The following is a 20,999-nucleotide window of genomic DNA, read 5'->3' on the forward strand; positions in this document are numbered from 1 at the left end:
TTTCTCACCACCCGAGCTCGATGCACGCAACACTTGCACTCATACATATGTACACCATCTCGTCATTTCATATCTTCTCAATCGCACTGCTCCTTCAGTTATGCACACCCCACAACCCCACCCTCTCCATAGCCCCCTTCCCACCCTCCTCCAAAACCTCCCTCTTCTCACTCTCTCCCAACACACCTGCAACACATTTCCACCCATCCCTCCCTCCACCCCACCTCAGCACCTCATCTCGGAAAACTTGCCCTCGCTCCGGATTCACCGCATCGCCTATCTGCCGCTGAAACACATCCCTCCAGATCTTCCCCGCAATAGCGCGATCGAATAAATAACTATAATACGTCGCACCATACCCGAACAAATGCCCAAAGAAACCTTGCCATGAAGTTCCCCGGGGCTCGGGGATAGCAGAATACTGGTTCCAAACGCGATGATATAGTTCTGTGGACTCACCATCGCGTTTCCAGGACAATGGAGCAGAAGAATGGAATTCCTGATCGAGCATGCCAAGCAGAATTTGTGATTCTGTCTCGGCGCCTTGCATTCTGCGATCGATTTGCACGCGTTCCTGCACTCGTGCGGGATCGAGTGGCGCGTCGCTTTCCCAGTGGCGGGCATAGAGGGCGAGGACTTCTGGCGCGGAAGCGAAATTCTCCATGAGAACGGAAGGCAGTTCGGCGAAGTCGGTTGCGCAGCGGGTTCCGGAGACGTTCTGCAGAGCGGTGCGCCCGCAAATGGAATGCAGAGCGTGGCCCATTTCGTGGAAGAGAGTCGTGAGTTCGCGAAAGGTAAGGAGTGCTGGACGCTGGCGGGAGAAGGTAGAGGATGATGGCATGGAGAAGTCGCAAATGAGAGCGATGGTGGGGAGTTGGTAGAGGGCGTTGTTGTCGCGAGGGTTAAAGTTGGTGGCTAGACCGTCGTTTACGGCTTCTTGTGCTGTCGCGAAGGGAGAGTTGGGCCGCGAAGTGATCTCAGCCGCCTCCTGCATCTCTTCCTCGGAGATCCGACGTGAGCATCGAAGTGTGAAGTGTGCTGGGTTGGGCGATTTGCCTGGTCGCTCGAACAGATCGCAGTAGATGACTGCAATATGGCCTTCGTGGTCGTCAATGACATCGAGGCGTCGCACGTCCTCGTTCCAGGTCTCTCCCGGTAGTGTCTGATGAGGCACGAGACGGATGCCATAGAGGCGATGAAAGAGACGAGAGAGCCCCTGGAAGACAGTGCCCAGAGAGAAGTAGGCGCTCAGAAAATCTGGAGTTCGTGCTTTGGAACGCATCGACTGCAGCAGCTGAGCCGTGTAGTAGTCCCGGTCCCAAGCATTGAGCCTGTCCGCACCCCTCTGAGCATCGCTCTTCTTCAATTCCAGTAGTTCCTGCAGTTCTTCCCGCACTTTTGGTGCGTTCACCTGAGCTAGGCCATTCAAGAATGACGTTACAGCTTCAGGCGACTTGGCCATCTTGTCCGTGAGCGTCATGTGTGCAAAGCTGTCGTATCCTGACAAGTCTGCCAATTCTGCACGTTTCTTCAGCAGCCGCTCAAGTCGTTGAACGTTGGCTGTCGATGACGTTCTATTGGCCATGTAGATTTCTTGTCGTGTGTCCGGGTCATCTACAGTGCGCAGCGCGATAGTTGCGGGCATTCCTTCTGTAGGCAGGTTCACTCGTCCCCATTTCGTCAGTTGCCTCACAAACACCGGGTCCATGCCTTTCATTCTGCTGCTCTCGATCGACAGGACGGGCTTTTCGGCAGTCATTTTGTCCACGAAATCGTTCCCCACCACCGCAATCTCATCTGAAATATCCACAAAGGCCTGCCTTTGCTGCTCGGGCAATTCTATCGCGCTTTTGGCAAAGTCTCGAATCAAGATATCTGCTACTGTTTGTTCCTCTGGGCTCCATGATTCCCATACCTCTGCTGTCGATTGGGCTCGCTTGAGCTGAGTGTCTAGTCCTCTCGTAGTATTCAGAATATTCATGTACTGGAACATCATAGCATATGCCTGGCTCGCCGCTGCTTGTATCTTCGGGTCCGGATGAACGGAGCGAATGAAGTCGCTTAGATCGATGACACGGCACAGCAAGTCGCTCAACCTGTCCATATCTCGAGCAATACGCTTGTATTGCTCGACGGAATCATATTGCAACACTTTTGCGACGATCCTCTGGCACTTCTGCAACACATCGTTCGCCCATCGTTCGAATCCGGCGGGTTCGTAGAGGAATCGATTCTGGAAGAGACCCGCATTCTTGTGTCCTCCATAGTGATACTTTTGCTTTGATGAGAAGTCCTTCCAGAAATCGGGCGAGTCGAAGACTTGTCTCAATGTTCTGTCATCGTGGGCAATGGATGGATCTGCTTTCGATACGGGTCGATAGTCGTCGGCCGACGCAGCAGCGGCTGCAGCTCCCTTGGCGCGCGTCGAAGTGACCAGACCTCGACGCGGTTGGCGCAGTGCACATGAGGGACATGTCCACCGCCGTGCCACCCGTTTCATGCTGCCGCTCGTTTGTACGATGTGAGAGGAGAGAGGACCTCACTTGGGATCAGGCGAGGCGAGGCGATGATCGATGCCAAGCCTGGCTCTCCCGAGGCCTCCCGCAGCTCCGATCAGCGTCGTCTCGTGGACGTTGAGCGAGGCATTGGACAGAGCAACATACGCCATGGCTGCTCCATTACTGCGGCAGGTGAGGAATGACGCTGGCCAAATTGATGAGATGTGAACTGACGTACTCCAGCATCTTCTGCCATTGGGTGGCCTCGTCGCCGGTCTGGCTGTCCTACCCAAGCGCAGCGCATTCGCAGAAGAGCCAGCAGCGGATCCCGTGAAAGAGATTGTACGATGAACAGAGGATCGCGCTGGGAACGAGGACTGACCGGACAAATAGCGAAAGAGAAAGTCCATCTATGACTACGACGAGCCTTCACCGCGCGAAATTGCCCACACGACTCCCCCTCCAGCCTCTGGCATCACGACCAAACCCGAGCCAGAGCGACACGAACAGAGCGCGACTCCTCGACGAACGACACCCACCGATAAGCTCGCGGCACAGATCCGGAATGGGCGTCTGGCGTTGCACGACTACGCCGTTCGCGCCGAAGATGCAGTCAACAATGGCATGACCCGCTTCATGGACGCGGAGCACAGCTTCACCTCGACCATTGCCTCCCTCGCCCCGCCCAAAGAGAGCAACGAGAAGCTCCTCCCAGGCGGGATATACGTGCTCGTCGCAGCAATGGCCGGCAGCATCGTTTCACGGAACCGCAACATTCTTCTCCGGTTCGCGACGCCCATCATAACAGGAGTCGTCACAGCCAACTACGTCGTCCCACGAACAACAGAGAACGTGGGCAACTTGGCATGGCATTACGAGAAAAAGTTCCCCGTGATTGCAGATAATCACATTAGAGCCAGAGATGGTATCAGGCATTTCATTGAGACTGGAAAAGCGCACAGCCAGATGGGATTGGCAATGGCAGAGGAAAAAGTACAAGGTGTGAGGGAGAGTGTACAAGATTGGGTGAAGAAGGGGAGGTAAATCCAATCAACAAAAAGGGAGATTCAGGCCAGATGCTGCTACTTTGTGGGTAAGTGGCGGAAGTGTAGAACAGGCTGACTGTATAGCCATGCCCGATATTTTCTTTGACGTTCACATGACCTGACTGGCCAGTCCGACTTTTCTATGAAGCTGTATGTGGGTCAAGGGAGATGGGCTCCTGAAGGTCGGAATCCATTGCAAACACGGCCAGTGAGCTCCTTCTCAGTGGCTGCCGAATCTAGTACGACCACCACTGCTGCCACATGCATTGCCTCAGCTCTACCCGTGGCTGTGGAGCGCATCCACTATGTCAGGAACAGCAGATGCAAGTGTCTCCTGTGTCAGCTGAGCAAGTCACCACTCCATGCGAGCCTCCAATTTCTGCACCCGACGGCAAGCTGCTTTCGATCGGCAACAGACTCATACCGCATCCTGGAAGGCGTCCTGAGCTTTCCGCTTTTCTTGGTCTCCGCGCTGCGCCCTCAAGGCAAGCGGCACAAATCTGACGTATTTACTACGAGTTGAACAGGCCTGTGACAGCGCAGTGAGCTGACATCACCCGTCATGCCACAGCATGTGCGGTACTGACAACTGTAGAACGAGGCATTACATCCGCATCGCCCACTGTTCTTTCTCGTCCCATCGGAGTCTACGACAGCGATCCGCAGAGCCAGGTGTCTATGCGAGCCTAACATCGCCAAGATATGTTGTTCGATTGAAAAAATACAGGCGGGCACGCGGGTGCCCAAATGATGCGGCCGATGCGCTCAGGAACAAAGTTCCGCGGTATACCATCGTCCCGTCGAGAGACTAGAATCTGATCACGGTCAAGCCTCAGGCATTTAGCACAGTTCATCGGAAGGACGGCGGAGTCTCTACGCCACCCATGGTACCATGGCTTGGCAGAGCACAAGTCCACATGGCAGGTCTTTTTGAACTAGCTGGACCTTCGCTTATGTTGCTGAAAAGAGATATGCTCGAGTGCACTAACGATCTATAGTGATTTATCATAGCTAGACCCTGAGCTCACAGGCAGAGTGACGCCAGAACAGAGCATATCACGCCCGGAACGAGAGAAAGATGCGCAAGCTGTTGAAGCCCGCCGCGCTACTCGCCGTTCTCCCTTTACTCGTCGCTGGCGGCAACCCCCATCGTCCCTACCATCCGGGGATCAACGCAAACAACTGGGAGGGCCTCAGCTCCTCCCACAACGGTGACAAGCTCGACTTGAAAACCTGGTGGGAATTTGGCTGTTCCCGCCAAGATGCTGAACTCGGACAATATCAACTTCAATCAGGCCGGTGCAAGAGCTTCACACACAGATTCCAAAGTTTGCTGTTTGAAATGCCAGTTCGTCCCGAACATCCGAAACCGAAAGATCAGACGATTTGGAACTGTACACTGGCGATTTATGAGGGAGAGGAGTGCAACGGAAACAAGTTAGTGACGTTCGAGGACCGGAACAAATCGACGGTGGAGAGTACGAACTGTTTACCGGCTTTCAGTAAGTGCGAGCTGATTCTTTCTTGTTTGTTTACGGGATTTGGCTGACTTTCAGTGGTAGACGCAGACGATACTGATCGTGTGGGACGTTCCGTAATGGTGTTCTGTAACGGACCGACTGGGTACGACCTTGCAATTGTTAGTACGTACGAAGATCGACTCTGCACCCGGGTCCTCGACATGTAGCTGTTTCGAACGGGGCTGGACGAGCGCCACGTAATTATGATAGTTGTGCATGCCCGCTGACTCTTCATGCCCTCTAGAACCTTTTTGCGAAGACCCTCGTTTGAATCCTGACGGCCACACGGGCCTCCTCGCCAAAGGCCCGTACCTCAACTTCAGAGCGCAAGGCAAACCTGGAATGAAGGACAAAATGGATAATTTAGACCTCCGAAACCCCTTTTGGGAGTACGATTCTCAGTGCAAATATGATCCATTTATGGACCTAGAATACAACACAACCGACTACTGGAATGCAAAGAAGCATCATGACACTGATCCTTACTGGTGGCTCAAAGTCCATGAACTCGGTGCTTTGACTGGCTGCGAGACGTGGACCGAAGTCTTCCAATATGGATGGTGCGGCACGCCAGGGACGGTGATCAGTAGCTGCGAGCAGACCAAACCTCAATGGCCTGCAGTGCTGCCTTGGAAGAAAGACCAGAAGGGTAACTGGTTGCAACCAACGGCCGGTTCCCAGAACAAGTATCCCCCGTGGCCAAACGACGGATACAAAGCTTGCTTGAGAGCGTATGACCAGCACCAAGCAGTCCAATCTTCGCAAACCAGCTGGAATGGACCACCTTACTACAGCACCTACTATGCTTCGACCTTCGACTGGGGCACCGCAACAGGCAAAGTCAGCGGAACGGAGCGAACAAGATACTATCCATATTTAAAACCCACCGTCAGCACAATCTGGGACGACAAGGTAGACACCAGTACCTGGCCCACCAGCTGGCCCACAGGCGTCAGTACCTGGACAATGCCACCCACAGACGCCACAAACAAACTTTCCATCGCAAAGAATACCCACACCCGACCACCAATGAAAACAATATACTCTACCGTCATGGTCGCTCCGCCTACGCCTACCACAACGACGCAAACAGCTCTCCTCCCTGGCACCCGTGTCGCAACAATGCAGAATGGCGATCTGATCCTCACAATGTCGACTTGGTCGCAGACCGTGACAATGGCAGGCTCAACAGCAATTCTCGATCCTGCCGAAACGAGTGATGTGCCTCCCTCGTGGGCTACCTTTCCAGAATGGAGTCCGACAGGAAAATACAGGTCGCTATATCCTGGCTTTTCGGAGAAATGGGGAAAGACTTCGACCAAGAGAACTGCGTGGGAACCAACTCCTACGCTTGTGGCGAAGTATTCGACGATAATCGTGCCGGCTACGACCAGTTCATGATGGGCAGACGCGAAATTGCATCCTTAACTTGCAGCTGTTGGACACTTTCGGTTTCAGCGACAGCTAGGGCAATCAGCAGTCCAATTGACGAGTTGACGAAGTGTATGAAGATCATCCACACTGTACTCTGGTCAGCCACCCAAGGTCAAGCCATGCAAGCACAGCTGGTGACCTCTCTTGATTCATGTTGCGTGGTAGAGTTCCACAGCCTCCGTCATGTTCGATTCTTAAACCATTATGTCAGCAATTTAGACTTTAATTCCAAATGGGATTCTCCGTCCACACGTCTGTCAGCTATCTAACTCCGAGCGATTCCAAGGAAAGATGGGGCCAAGCAGCAAGACTTAGCGAGCGCCCACGTTTTTTCAGCATGGACCAGTGATGCCGATCTTACAGCCCTAAAGCCTTCGGCCAACTATGCGAACGCTTGCACAGGACACTGCATTAACCACATACAACTGGCGAAGACAATTTCGATAGAATGGAGTTATATCCGACACATTGTCAGGACTGCGGATTGCATCCACGGCACAGTAGTGCTCGAAGCATGGCACGTGGTATGCTGGGCGAACCCATCATTCAGTGCATACATACATCATCTAAAATTTCTACTGCTTCGTCAACTCCACCACGCACGGGCAAAGTCAGCAGAGCCACAGCCACGGCCGGTTGCTTGTCGGAATTAAGCACTTGACTCCATTGTTCAGCTGCGGCCTGTTCGAGAAGGATTCTGCGGCGCTGAGCGAAGCCGCATGTTCCTGCAATTTGTGGCTTGCATATGGCTCGTACGCAGCTTCTGACGCTGAACCTATCGGCCACAATGATGACCCGGTTCTCAAGACTTAATAATTGTCTCCACGCTATTGCCACTATGAGCCGGTTGTCCAGCTTTGATCGTCTTCTTGCTGGGGGAGGCGATCGATGAGAGTCGAGTCCCGGATTACCGGATTAGGAAGTCCAGCTTGCGCGCGTTCGAAGGGGGCTGAGAGGCCTGGATCGACGACTTAATCGTGTTTCCGGCGAGACCGAGTCCACAGCTCCTCGTCATACGAGCGCTGCGAGTGCGATTCTAAGGGCGCCCTGTAAGGAGTGGCTTTGCAGATTTGCGAGGAGGTAGCTTGTCAGCAGACTCTGCATGCTGCAGTGTAACCAGGAGTAGACCGCTCATGGTCCATTTTTGACGTGACGTAGCAATCCAACAGCCGTGAGCACTACTGCATCCAAACGAAGAGAGGCATCGTGATAACAGTGCGATACCAACATGGTATCACGCTCCTCTCTGCTTCCAAGAGGTCTGAGGTTCTGAAACACGTCCAGCTCATCCTTCGCCACGCGTTCTTTCAGTGCACGCGACGCTTGTGCACTCGTCTGACATGATCCTTCTAAAGTGGAGGCATCAGAATAGGGCGTCAGACTTTGAGTTGGTTTGACTCACCATATTATCCTGTCGGCTGAATAGCCTCTCACATCCATCCCATTCACAGACGATTGTTGGATTGTGCTTGGCCTCGTGCCGTGCGCGGTCCTTCTTGCTCGAAAATCCACCCTCTGTGGCCTGCGGACAGCCTTCGTGGCGGCAGTACAGCGATTTTGTATGCCTCTTGTAATGCTTTCGCAAATCACATCCGCGGTGGAACGTTGACTTTGATGTGCACCCTGGATATGCACAGGACCAGCTATTGTCGCTGTTCCTTTTGCCCCATCGTGACATTTCTGTTATACTCGGTGAAACGGCTCGGGAGAAATCGGTCCGTGTGCTAGGTACAGAGCTTGCTACGGATTCTGTGACGGAAGGTGCTCGTGACATTCTGGGCCTGTTGGTCGGGGGTGAAAGGTGGCCCAAGGACACGTCACCCGCTCGAGGGGCGAAGTTTGTGTCAAAGTTGCCCATGTCCGTGTATTGTGGGAATGACGATGCTCTGTTCATGGCAGGAGGTGCATTGGGCGTGAATGCGTCAGGAAACCATTGCTGCTGGCGTTGCTCAACCGGTGTTGGCATCTGTATCTGATATTGTGGAAGTTGCTGAGGATGCTGGTACGCTTGAGGATAGGTGCTGTAGGCTCTAGGTTGCTGTTCGTTAGGCAGTGCATATAGCTCTGCTGCGAAGGCTGCAAAAGCGTTCTGGGTTTCTGCTGACGTGGGCAGTCGCGATGTGCGATCGAAGTCGTAGTACTGTTCGTCTGAGGAAACGGGAGGTTGCCAGTAGTAGCCCGACATCTCTAGCAATTCTGGGTCGATGCAGCCGGCTTTGAGTCGTTTAGATGACCGTCGATCGAAGACAGGCGAGGGCTGTTAAATTGTTAGTGGATCTTCTTTTCAGCCCACGCGCTGCAGCAGGGGTGCGATGGCCACGCAGGATCGCGATGTTGGCAACACTCGACATGCGGTCTGGCAAGATCGCTAAGCACGTATGATTGATGCATCGTGGTCGTGTTAGATGTTTGGTCTCCATGTTGGTGTTGTGAAAGCTACTAAGACGAAACAAGTAGGCCGTACATACCGAGAATGTCAGTGAGTCTGGACAAAGGCTTTCGAACAGACCTGAGCCCAGAACACCGGCACAAGCCATGATAAAAGGTCGCCGTGCGTTGCGTAGTAATGCAATCGGCTGAGGAAGTTGTTGGTAGCTTAGTCGCAGAGTGGGACGATGGATGGTCGTTTGTGGTGTCTGCAAAAACCCACGTCCCTTTGAAAGATGTTCTTTACTTAGCACTGTTGAGTAATGCTTGCGGTGAGTACTGTGGAAGCGTTTGATGCAGGTTCACAAGGCAGGGCTGTAAGCAGGATCAACAAGCGTCTGGACCTCAGAATATATGCAAGCCTTCCGGGGCCGTGAAGTGACGAGCTCCAGCACGGCTGCGGCGCGAAGGAAGCTGGCTAGCAATTGCCCGATGCCCTTGATGCAGCTTCGCATAATCGCCATGCCCCATAGGCAGATGCAGCACATACTACCTCAAGAAGTTAGAGAAGTCAAAGCCGTTTGGCGGGCCGTCGTTTGTAGGGCATGGTAAGTGGCCCACACAGACGAGCACAGTCGGCAGCTAGATCCTTTGAACTAGCATGCCGGAGTACTGGCTTTCTGACTGCACGTATGACGCTCCATCTGACCAGGAGACTTGGGATCATGCTCGCTGTTGCACAAATTACGTCGCGAGCTGGTGGCAGTAGCGTTGCATCGGCCGAGTGCGCTCGACGCAATGCATGCCCTCCGCGGCGAAGTGATCAGTGCTTGCATTTCGTGCTCGCGGTGCGGCTGAGACTGCCCGCAAGTGCTGCCGATGCTTTGTGAACGGAGCAATGTCCATGACTGCGCGTGCCGCGGTCCGGAGGAAGAGTAGACTTCAAGAAGCCATGTGTGCTGGACGGGAATGGACCGCGGTAGCACACTCGTTGATAGGCCGGCAGTGCAGAACTAGAAACGTGGTTGTGTTGTGGTTGGGCGAGGGTGATGTTCAGGCACAAGATCTGCGTTGTCCCCAGACCGCGATCAAAGTGGAGACATTTTAGTCTCTCAGGGCTCGTCGCCGGTCACGTTTTCCAGGGATGCCTCTTCAAGACATGATCATCGAATTTCGCTTTTCGCACTCACCGCAGTTGAAGCTACTCCTCTCTACACTTCACCGCAGCACATGCACCGACTGTGAGTCGAGGCGGCCTCTTCGGACTGATGTCGACGCGTTCGAGAATAGTCACACAAAAGCTGGCAACCTTCGGTCATTTCCGGTGGTAGCAATCCTGTCAGCAAAGCCACTGTGAGAAAGAATACGAGACGACGTGAAGGCATAGTCATCAGTCTGTTTCAAAGACCACAGAGAATACAGGATAACATTAGTCGAGCTGTATCTGCGCCCGCCACAGCGACAGAACGCAGCACCAAACGCACGAGAACTTTCAGCCCTGCTTGCTGCCTCAGCATCGATCAGAGTTTCTCTAGATGCGTCTACTGATCCTGCCGGAAGTATCGTAGAGATACGATGAGCCACGATCTGTTCGGCGTCCCCGGCTTCCCGAATTTGGAAGACGCTGCGACTGAGGGCGTGGGCGTGTTCGGATGGTATGTTAGGAGGTGCAACATTTAATTTCTGCTAGTCGAGATCATAAACTCAATATTCTGTTTGCAATACAACACTTCGTGTCAGCCGGAGGAACATTCGGATTTGCGAAATGCAGTCTGCCGAAATCAACAATGCCGGCGGCTAGTATAGCAGAGCTGGAAAGACGGACTTGACTGGGCGAGATGAGACCAGCGCTTGGGATCGATACACGCCAGTAATCACGGCAAACAAGCACCATCTGCGAGCTAGTGAATCTGCGAGGGCGATTGCGAGGGCGATGAAGGACCAATGGCTGTGCGCCGATCTCCTCTGGCCACTCTCTTGCTTTACCAGCGTTCTGACGGACGACCTATACCAAACACGACCAGCGAGAACCATCAGTCGAATGTGTAAGGCCCTCTTCAGCTCGCGCTTCCGAGTCACAAGAGGTAGAGCCGGCGCGATCGGAACCACTTCGTCTTTGGCCTTGCTGCAGTAGAGGCCCGCGAAGCCGTCGTCTTCTCCTCACTCCCTCGCTGCTGTGGCAATCTCAAGACCACAAGACCCCCACTGAGGTGACAAGCCTACGCACGCAAGATCACTGGCGTTGCCATGACCGCAGAAGGCTCACCGTGTTGTAAGCTCGTATTCCAGACATTGTTCCTTTGTGGCGATTCAGACCGGAGGCAAGGCGGCGACAGGCGGTGTGTGGAAGAGAAGTTGTTGCCACTTGCGTGGGCTACTTTCTGCGTCTGCGCCCGCGTCATCATCGGTCAGCGTGCTTGTGCAACACGGAGCACGGACGACCAGGAAAGTCCGTGGTGCAAGCAGTAAGGTTGGTCGTAACCCTACATCCCAGAAGTCAAGGACCTACGTATTTGCTGGAGCGTGCAGTTAATGGCGCACTGGAGTGACCTGGGAGCGGAAGACTGCGCGCGAATACCCAAATATCCTCACGTCCCCGCCGAGAAGCTTGAAGTCTTAGTCAACAGATCCTCTAAAGTCCTGGAGAATTCTCTTCGTCCTTTGACCTGTTGCTCCCCAACTGGTTTGCTTCCCATTTCCCCTAGGATCACCTGGACTTCCTCGAATTTCCGACTCCAGGGGCCCAGCGTTTCATGCATGTCTTCTGTCATGACAGCTGGCGTGAGACTCGGGACGTGACATTGCAGTCTCTTGAGATCTCGTGGAACAGTGTTTGGTAGCGTAGGCCGGCTTAGCGCGCCCATGTATACATACAAAGTTTGTATTGCATCACGTTGCGATCGGGTCAGGACCTGGTCCAGAAAAGCATTGAGCTCGACTGGCACGTGGAAACTGAATGTGTTGCCACTGTATGGAAGAAGAGCCGTCTCATTGTGTATCTTCTTGCATGTACTGAGCAGCGACAGGTCCAGTTTGGTATTCGCATGAGCGACCTTCAATCCTTCCGGAGGCGATCCATATTTCGCGACCATATTTCGTCGATGCTCGAAGAAATGTGGACAGGGCCTCGTCACACATTCGCAATGCTGTGCGGAGGGCATACGCATGAAGTCTTGCCATCGTAAGTCGTTCAGGACTCGCTCGCAAGCTTTGTGGTCGTTCGTTTTTGCTTGGAAATTGGTGTTCTGCTCTGCTGGCTCGTCCGCTTTACTCAGTTCATAGGCTTCAGCCCATTCATCTCCGTTCAAGCAGACGCAGTACATGGGCTTGTAGCGCTCATTGAACCAGATGGGTCCTGAGCCATAAGGAAATCCTCCAGACTCCTCGGCCTGGGTCGGTCGCATAGCGACGTGGATTTTCTTTTTGCAGAGAACATGTTCAAAAATTTGATTCCGCAATTCCGGCGGGAGCCTGAGAAGTGGTGATGTCTCTGTTGCTTGAAGTGTCGCCGCCATGTTCTTCGTCTCTACGCAGACTCTTCGTCGTGAACTAAATCGGGCTTGTGCCGGTCCATTGGCAAGACTCCAAGGTAAGGGATAGCCCCGGCGGAGACGCTGATAGCAATGTCACTAGCAATGTCTCCGACTGTACGAAGATGACACTCAGCGCGCAGAGCCAGAGGAGGAGTACATAACATGTACACACAAAGGCATTGTCGTCATGCCACGACCGGGGTGGCGGAAGGCGCTGCACCGTTGCACGCTTCCCCGGATTTAGTGCGGCGCTAGGGCAGGCACGGCCGATCAATGGTTCATCCGAGCTCGTCGGAGCACATGTTCACGTTCACGCACTGAGCGAGGCTCAACAACCCCACTGCGTCTTCGTCCCGGTGATGAGCTGGTGAAAGCTGCGCACGTCGTCGGAAAGGCGCTGGTACGTCACGACATCATGGCGACGACGGCGCAAACCCCCTCGGCCACCTCCGAGTCCTCCTCCGCACCGAAGCTGTTGAAGAAGGCCAGCACCAGCGATACGAAGGCCCTCACGCCCACGCAGACCGAGTTTGGGTGCTGTGAGTGCCTGTGCAGCATACAACGGGCGCGACTGAGAGCTAACGCGGGTGCATAGCACATACGAAGAGCCTGCTGACCAGTGCACGGCAAGGCGCCATTACGGGATATCAGAAAGCGATCACGTCGCTACAGAAAGAGGACAACTTGAGCTGGGCACTGTACAAGGGAGCAAATGGACCTGCGGTGACAGGCGCGGTGACATACCTCTGCTTGCAATGTCCCAATGTCAGCGTGACGAGGGACCCGCATCGCAAAGACCATCTTTTTGGTGGGTGATTTCGAGGAGCACACGGATACATATTGCTGACACATCTTAGCCGTGGAGTCTGCGAATGGCTTCCTCTACTGCCACATGTGCAAAGACTTCGTCTACGACCCCGCCTTCGAAGCCATCCGATCCCCACCCTCAAAGAAACGAAAGTTCTCTGCACTGACGGACGAGAATGATAAGAAGCTGGTCTCGGGCAACACTGCAACAACACCGTGTGCTGCAACAGGGCTGAGAGGGCTATATAACATGGGTCAGACATGCTTCATGTCCGTGATCCTCCAGTCGCTTATCCACAACCCATTCATCCGCACATATTACCTCTCCGAGGGGCATCGATCCTCCGAATGTGAACGCGAAGCATGCACTTCTTGCGCTCTCGACGATATGTTTACCGATTTTTATGGCGCTGAAAAACACGAGGGATACGGTGCAGTGCACATGCTACAAGGCTGCTGGAAAAATGGAGGGAATTTGGCTGGGTACAGCCAGCAAGATGCACACGAATACCTCGGATTCATACTCAACAGCCTGCACGAGGCGAATACGGAAGATGAGGAGAAAAAGGATGCGAAAGACTGCGAATGTGTGGTACACCAAACGTTCGGAGGAATGATGCGAAGCACAGTGACGTGCAGCACATGCAAAACTGCGAACAGCACATCAGAAGCTTTCATGGACCTCAGTCTCGATGTGAAGAGCGCTGGCGTTGTGGTCAAGAAGAAGAAGCTTGCACTCACGGGCGCTACTCAGACTGTCAAGGAACAGATCCCGGTGGAGTTGGTCGAGTGCCTGGACCGGTACACATCTGCTGAGACGTTATCGAGCGAAAACTACACTTGTCGGAAATGCGACGGGCCCAAGGAAGCGAAGAAGAAGCTCTCGTTGACACGCCTGCCGCCAGTCATCCCCATCCACTTCAAGCGCTTCTCCCACTCAAAGTCCAGCAAGGAAAGCCAAAAAGTCGATACCAAAGTCCGCTTCCCATTCGTACTGGACATGTCTCCATACGTTACCAAAACTGGTGCAGGAAGCAAGGAAGGCACGAATGGGAACTCGAAAAAGGACGACGATGACGATGAGAGCAAAACATCGAATAAAGATAAAGACACTGCCGACGAAGCGCCCATCGAGCCCGAAACGCCCATCTACGAATTATCTTCCGTCGTCGTGCACAAGGGAAAAATCGACAGCGGGCATTACATATCATATTCGAAGCAGGACGATGAGTGGTTTCGATTGGATGACAGTATGGTCGTACTGGTGGACGAGAAGGAAGTTCTGAATGCCGAGGCGTACATGCTATTTTACGTGGTGCAGGAATTCTGATGACGAGGAGAGGTAATTTCTTCGCGAAGAGCAGAGTAGCGGGGATTTTTGGTGACAAAGTGCATTTTGGAAAAAGGGCGTTTGCATCTCGGAGAAGGTGGTTGCGCGGATATTCTTCAGTTTTCTCAAACAGCACGCTGAGGATGCGGAGTTTCCTACTTCTTAGATCTGTGCTGTACGCAGACAGAGAGGGGGCGTGCATGGCGCTGGGGTGGGAATTGGCATTGCGTATCATATTCTACGGGACCAGAAATGAGATGTGGCATTTGCCACTTGATCGTTCTCCGAAGGCTTTCCTCTTGAAAGGTCACGGCTATCACTTTGTACATGGGTATGCAGTGGCATGGTATCAAAGCCATCGGTATTGTGGCGAGTATGTGGGTCTGCAGAACGGGCGTATGCGAGTGTTGTTCCTTGCTGCAGTCATGCAGTAGAGCTACCCAGTCCTTGCAGTGCATCCACGGCACCATTCACAACGTCGACATGGGTTACACAACGTAAAGAGGGGCAGATGAAATTTCATTGAATACACGACACGAAGAGGGGTAAATGGTAATATGAGGGAATCACTGAAGAGTGGAAGAACAGCAACAGTTTCACTCAGAAAGGGTAATTTGATTCTGGGGTATCTGAAGACGCCTCGCCATTCAAAGGCAGGCACATGATTGATGCCGTAATCTCGTAAACTCAGTCATGCCGTGTCGTACTGTTGAATCCCATCACCCGAGACGAACCATTGTAGTCATGCTGTCATACTGTCAGTGACAAGCTCGCATGCCCATGTTCCGCATGTTCACGTACCTCGTGTGTGGTGCAAAATCAAAGACAACAAGCTTAGATAGCCTCCTTGTTGACCTTGGCGGAGCCCTCGTGCTTCTCCTGGCTGAGCTTGTCGCTGACAGCGCCGGCGGCACCGCTGGCGCGGTCGGTGAGGCTGCTGTTTGGGGTGTTGCCCTTGGCCTGCTCCTTGTTGGCCTCCTTGGAAGCCTCGGCGGACTTGCCCTGGACGGTGTCGGAGACGTAGTTGGCGGCGTTCTGGAGGGAGTTGCCAATCTGGCCAACTGTTGACGCGGGGAGGTTAGCAAAGGAGTGACGAAAGTGGGGTGTCGTTTAGAGAGGTGACATACCGATGCCCTCGTTTGGCTTGTCAGCGTTTGGTGCAGACATGTTGGATTGGTGGATGTGGTTGGTGGTTGGTTTGGGTGGAAGGTGGTTGTCTGTTGACTTGATGTGGCTTGTGTTGTGGATGAGGAGGAAGGGAAGGGGTTGCGTGGGAGAGTGCTTAAGTAGACAATGCGCTGGAGGGGCAGGCGGCAGGTGGCGTTTGCTGTTGTGAGGCAACACTGGCCTGTGACAGGATCGTGACATAGCCATGACGACGTTTGAAGATTCACGACGCGAACAGAAAGTGGGGCGCTCGACGAGCAGGCGGGCATGTGACGACGCATTCACCCCATTCTGCACGCTGCTGCTCCGCAGTGATCACGGAATGTGGGCTGCGATGACACCACCGTGCTGTTCATGTGAAGACGTCGACGACCCGGAGTGTCGCAAGCGGTATGCAAGCCAGTTAAGCTCCAGTTGGGCGTCACCTGCGCATGTCGCGTGGCAGCCAGGCGAAGTCTCGGTGACGGCCTCAGTGTCCTTCATGCTGACGTAGTGCACGCGGTGAATGGCCATGGCTTGCCTGGTATACTTGGGCCATGTGCATCCACGGAGGTTCCAGCTTCATTTCGAGCAAAGTCTTCCATCCACCACTGGCTGAAGCCATTTTCCATCAGAGTCCGCCGAGTCGAGGCCATCCTCCTCACCAAGTGAGGCAGACGCAAGCTCACAGCACGTCGTGCAGGAGAAATGGCCTCCGCTTCGCGCAGTAGGAGAGGTGAAGCAGCGTTTGACTTTTGGATTCTGCCTCGCGGCTAAGAACGGATGGCCTTCTAGACTTTTGCGGCTCTGCGGATTGGCGGACTGGATTCCGAGCCGTTCACGAGCTGCCCATCATCTCCGGTGTTCTGGACAACGAAAGGCCGAGAGAAGTGCTTCTCCTCCTGAAGAGAGAAGAAGGCTCGCCACCATGACTGCCCAGGCAGCTGCCGTTCTTATGAAGCTCCCTGACTGCAAACAGCCCGCAGCTCCCAGCGAACGCTGCGAAGCGCATCGAGATCTCGCGGAGGCAAGTCGACCGCCCCGAACCCTGCTGCCATTCGGCACTGCCCAACCACAGAGTTTGGGACTAGCCAGTCCTTGGTCGGACTTTGTACCGCTGCTCTGCAACTCAAGACAGACGTCAGGCCTTTAACCTAACCCCAACCACGCCCTCGATGAGCTCTGCAACGTCGATGTGCGAATGCGCAACCATGCACTGCCTCGCGCATTCTCCGCGGCAACGCTGCTGGCTCAACTCTGGCAGCGTGGAATGTCTCTACTTAGTCTGCTCGACGTCATGGCCGATCGGAGCATCGGGCGTCCACCACCCTCCTACTCACTGCGATGCCTTCGATGCCCTCGAATCGTCCCTTCACATGCGCGAAGCGACTCCCGCTGCCTCGTCCGTGGAGCCAGTGCCATGCAAGCACACGCTCTTCCCTCTGCCGTCTGTGAGGATCCGCATGGGCGTGCATTGGCTTGGCGGCGTAACGCGGTGTGGGTACGGTGTGCAGAGTTGCATGCAAGCCGTGCTCTCAAGCCTCTCGCGCTCGCCAGACCGAATCGCTCAACCATGCATAGCCAATCGACACCGATATTCTCGGCAATGCGAAAAGCGGACGGCGCGGGCTTCTGTAGGGCGACATTGGCTCGTGGTACGTCCTTCCAATCCTGAGTGTGCCTCGGAGACACGTCCGGACAAATTTGGTGGGGACCAGGCCTCGCTGTGGACGGTGATGAGATGTTCTTTTTCGCCTGGCACCGTTCAGTGTCTGTAGGCTGTGGCTCATGCTTGGTATCCTTGCGTACGACAGCCACGGGTTGGTGCACCAGCTGTGCGATTTAAAGGCTGTTGACGCTCGCATAGCTCGCCACATACAGCTAAAGTCCGTGGCCTTGGCTATCTCGCGAGCCTTTCCTCTCCTCTCTGCTCTTACTTAGCTCCTGTGCTCTGCAGTCGAGTGGCGAGTCCTGCCCGCGTCCGCGAGCATCTCAAATTCCATGCAGGTGCATGAGATGCTCGGCGCGGCAGGACCAAGTTCCGTCACATATGGTGCTCGCCGAATCGAGGCAGGCCAGGGTGGATGCAACGGCCATTCGTTTTCTCCAACCGTCGGACGCACTGTGGATCACTGCAATTGCTAATGTTTCGCTACTGACCTCTCCGCAAATATAACACTTTCTTCACTACACTTCTCGCTTCCCTATTCTCTTGTGTTGGCACAAGAATGCTTTGGCGCGATCCATGGACAGCTCACGCGCATCTCACGACGAGCAGGTTTACAGTCAGCAATTCCACGTCCCACCAGCGTAAGTCTGCCCACCTCCCGCCTGCAATGCTGCTTTCGGCGTCGAGTCGAGCCTGACGCGACCATGATAGCACTGGGCAATATCCTCCGTCGGATGGCATGGCGCAGACAACCTTGCCGCCGTCCGACTTGACGTTCAATGCGAGCCCGATGCCAGCTCCTGCCACCTGGGCCGATCAGCAGCTAGTCTACGGCATCGCGCTCGACCTGCAGACTCCGTCCCTAGACGATCCAAACCCTTCCGCGACTGCATGGAACGCCTCTTTGGCACAAACAGCTGCATCATCGTCGACAACGCCAGAGCTCGCGGCACCGACTCTGCCAGGCCTGTCTACTGCGGCTATGCCCTCCTTTGACGCGTCCATGTCACTATCACCTCCGCAAATTCTCGTGGGCAACAGCACAGCCTTTCCAATCACATCGCGACTGCGCAACCAGAGCGTCAACCAGACTCCGAGCAATCGTGAGCAAACGCAGCGGCCGTCTTCCGTTGGCGCCCGGCAAAGCGCTCATGGTTTGCGCAACATTCAGAGCGCCGACAACATGTCCACATCGCGCCAATCTCTTTCGCAACGCCCAAGTAGTAGCGAAGGTGCCACGCGTCCCTCTTCGGCAAGCAAGCGAAGCAACGACCCTCATGATGAGCGTATGGACTTTGTCTCTGATGGAGGTAGCGAGGAGGACGAGAAACTCAAGATCAGCAGGGAGCGCAATCGCATAGCGGCGGCCAAAACCCGTCGCAAGAAGAAGCGCTCCGCCAAAGAGATTGAGGATCGCGCCCGAGAAATTGAGCAGACTAACACTCTTCTTCACCACGAGGTCCGCGTCCTACGAGATGAGTTCTCGACACTCCGATACTGCGCCCTGTCGCACGATCCCACGGCGGGCTGTAAGTGCACACCTCTCCACCGTTACAACGAGCACAAGGCCAAAGAAATCGCAGAAGAAGTTGCGAAGGGCATTTGATGATCGCGTACGGCATGAGAGTGACCGCTCTCCGGCAGGTCGCAACGAATCGAGAATCTCAAACAGGCACGAGTGACGGCGACAGACCGTGGCTATGCGATATCATTCTCACCCAGTACAACATCACCATCCGATCTGGCGACCGCTCGTGACACCAGGCAGTACGAAGAGAGCCCACGTGGTTGGTGGCAGAGGATCTTGAGATATGAATAGGAGCGTGCAGCCGACTCGCAGCCGTCGCAGTCCACAATCGCATCGGTTCCCACGAAGACGATTCTCATATACTGAATCTTGGGGGCTCCGTAAACCTCCAAGTGCAGTGGAGGTACGGATCCAGACCCGCCTGATGGCATAAAATCGATCTCCGGCGTCGATTCTGATGTCAGTCACAGTCCAGTCAGAGTGCGCGACGACAGTGTCCACATGAAGTGAACATAACTTCACCTTCAATGACAGGACCGCTTCGATAACTAATGCCGCTGGCACTCACTTACGTCAGATTTGTTGGCAGATACCAGATCCTGCGCTCAATTCACCTCCTCTCTTGAGTCTCGACACACATCGAACAGACCAACCGAGCGCGAGCAACGAAACCGTCCATCACGCATCCTAGCCCCCAGTTGCCGGAAGAGCATTTGACTGCCGCCAGCTCCTACGCTGGGAATCACCACGTTCAATCGATCTCTATTGCTATTCGGCGCACCGACTCGCCCTCAGCGCAAGCCATTACGATGTCTCAATCAAGACCGGTCACCTTATTTGATCTACCCGCTGAGATCAGAAATGAGATCTATCACCATACGTTGGTCGCTGAGGACACAATAGTAATATCGCGCAGACGAGGGACAATCGCAGCAAAGGGTCGATACTCGACAACCCGCCATACGGATAACACGACCAGACAATTTGCGGTTTCCTTCTTGCGCAACAGCACCCTCAGCAACAGGGAGGCAGCGCCGGTATTCTACGGCAACAACACCTTCCACTTCTCCAACAGCGATCACTTCACAGAGTGGATGCGCGCGATCCGCGGTAGCAACGCTCAAGCAGTACGTCTAGTTCGCTTGCAGTATGTCAGTATGTGCCATGACTTCTTCTTGAAGCCATTGAGTGCGCACACTCCAAATCTTACGAGGTTGGAGGTCCCTTACAACAAGCATTATTCTGCTAAAAGACTGGCTGGTGATCTGATGAACTTCGTCAGGGGCCTTTGCAAGCAAGGTGGAAAGGGGCGGGAAGCAAAGGATATGCTGGATGTGCTGGCAATCTACGATACTGATGGGACAACAAGAGCGACGATATACGAGACTGGCGGAGAGCACGCGGCTTATGAGCAGGACGTGAAAGAAGAGCTCGCGAAGATTTTGAGCTGATTGCACCTCCTATTCGGCTGATGGAAAATTTGGGTCGGGTGGCATAGCATACTGGCGAATGAAGCCGGGAAGATGGCCACGTGTTACAGCAGGAGTATCTCGATGCGTCCTGAGCCGTCACGCAATGGAATCACGATATACGGCGTGTCCCATGAGTCGACTCCAGGAGGGAAGCAGCAGCACTTCTAACCTATAGTCTCATATTTCAGTCCACCTAAATGTACGACTGTAGCCTCGTGCTATAACAACTCTGCTCTTCTAGACAGCACATTTTCCGTTGGCGCTGTGCAGCGCCTGTTCAAACTCTCAGCTTGCTATCATACTCGTGGCGTGATTAAGCATCGAGTGACGGTTGAGTAGCTTGTCTCCCGCGACTGCATGCTACGGCTTGATCAAGGTGTGCAGACAATAGCATCGTACGACTTCATTGCATGTAAGTGCATCAAATCTGTAGCGGGTCAGGCAATGTCTTCTTTGACGGGAAGAAGTGTGATTTTGGATTGGACCTCAATGGCTTCCAAGGACAAGTGCGACTGTCCGAATGTGGTGGCTCAGAGGGTTAGCTCGTCACCGCATGCTAGGCGTCCTTCGCGCGCATCTCTTCATGATGCACATTCGTAGGTTAACATCGAGTCTCCCCTGAGTGCTGACACTGGAGTGAGGGAGTTTG

The 20,999-nt window shown here is 54.1% G+C and overlaps 9 protein-coding genes across 9 annotated transcripts; 5 read left to right on the forward strand and 4 right to left on the reverse strand.

Annotated features, from left to right (window-relative positions):
- Positions 1-94: 94 nt before the first annotated feature.
- Positions 95-2,500, reverse strand: CKM354_000180700 (metalloendopeptidase; the record flags this gene model as incomplete). Its single annotated transcript, XM_044796941.1, has 1 exon — positions 95-2,500. The coding sequence occupies one exon, from the start codon at positions 2,498-2,500 to the stop codon at positions 95-97; it is 2,406 nt and encodes an 801-aa protein (XP_044652876.1).
- A 166-nt stretch (positions 2,501-2,666) lies between these two features.
- CKM354_000180800 (uncharacterized protein) lies at positions 2,667-3,542 on the forward strand (the record flags this gene model as incomplete). The annotated part of the gene is made up of 3 exons (XM_044796942.1): positions 2,667-2,690; positions 2,742-2,840; positions 2,892-3,542. 3 exons carry the CDS (start codon positions 2,667-2,669, stop codon positions 3,540-3,542), a joined length of 774 nt encoding a protein of 257 aa, XP_044652877.1.
- Positions 3,543-4,622: 1,080 nt separating this feature from the next.
- Positions 4,623-6,465, forward strand: CKM354_000180900 (uncharacterized protein; the record flags this gene model as incomplete). Its single annotated transcript, XM_044796943.1, has 3 exons — positions 4,623-5,046; positions 5,101-5,187; positions 5,309-6,465. 3 exons carry the CDS (start codon positions 4,623-4,625, stop codon positions 6,463-6,465), a joined length of 1,668 nt encoding a protein of 555 aa, XP_044652878.1.
- A 1,340-nt stretch (positions 6,466-7,805) lies between these two features.
- Positions 7,806-8,683, reverse strand: CKM354_000181000 (uncharacterized protein; the record flags this gene model as incomplete). The annotated part of the gene is made up of 2 exons (XM_044796944.1): positions 7,806-7,847; positions 7,901-8,683. The coding sequence occupies 2 exons, from the start codon at positions 8,681-8,683 to the stop codon at positions 7,806-7,808; spliced, it is 825 nt and encodes a 274-aa protein (XP_044652879.1).
- A 2,770-nt stretch (positions 8,684-11,453) lies between these two features.
- Positions 11,454-12,380, reverse strand: CKM354_000181100 (uncharacterized protein; the record flags this gene model as incomplete). Its single annotated transcript, XM_044796945.1, has 1 exon — positions 11,454-12,380. One exon carries the CDS (start codon positions 12,378-12,380, stop codon positions 11,454-11,456), a length of 927 nt encoding a protein of 308 aa, XP_044652880.1.
- Positions 12,381-12,813: 433 nt separating this feature from the next.
- Positions 12,814-14,535, forward strand: CKM354_000181200 (uncharacterized protein; the record flags this gene model as incomplete). Its single annotated transcript, XM_044796946.1, has 3 exons — positions 12,814-12,937; positions 12,994-13,206; positions 13,256-14,535. 3 exons carry the CDS (start codon positions 12,814-12,816, stop codon positions 14,533-14,535), a joined length of 1,617 nt encoding a protein of 538 aa, XP_044652881.1.
- An 834-nt stretch (positions 14,536-15,369) lies between these two features.
- CKM354_000181300 (uncharacterized protein) lies at positions 15,370-15,702 on the reverse strand (the record flags this gene model as incomplete). The annotated part of the gene is made up of 2 exons (XM_044796947.1): positions 15,370-15,596; positions 15,663-15,702. The coding sequence occupies 2 exons, from the start codon at positions 15,700-15,702 to the stop codon at positions 15,370-15,372; spliced, it is 267 nt and encodes an 88-aa protein (XP_044652882.1).
- Positions 15,703-17,926: 2,224 nt separating this feature from the next.
- CKM354_000181400 (uncharacterized protein) lies at positions 17,927-18,956 on the forward strand (the record flags this gene model as incomplete). The annotated part of the gene is made up of 2 exons (XM_044796948.1): positions 17,927-17,991; positions 18,062-18,956. 2 exons carry the CDS (start codon positions 17,927-17,929, stop codon positions 18,954-18,956), a joined length of 960 nt encoding a protein of 319 aa, XP_044652883.1.
- Positions 18,957-19,687: 731 nt separating this feature from the next.
- CKM354_000181500 (uncharacterized protein) lies at positions 19,688-20,329 on the forward strand (the record flags this gene model as incomplete). The annotated part of the gene is made up of 1 exon (XM_044796949.1): positions 19,688-20,329. The coding sequence occupies one exon, from the start codon at positions 19,688-19,690 to the stop codon at positions 20,327-20,329; it is 642 nt and encodes a 213-aa protein (XP_044652884.1).
- Between the last annotated feature and the right edge of the window lie 670 nt (positions 20,330-20,999).

This window comes from Cercospora kikuchii (genome assembly GCF_019650295.1).
Source record: "Cercospora kikuchii DNA, contig_00001, whole genome shotgun sequence".
Lineage (NCBI taxonomy): Eukaryota > Fungi > Ascomycota > Dothideomycetes > Mycosphaerellales > Mycosphaerellaceae > Cercospora > Cercospora kikuchii.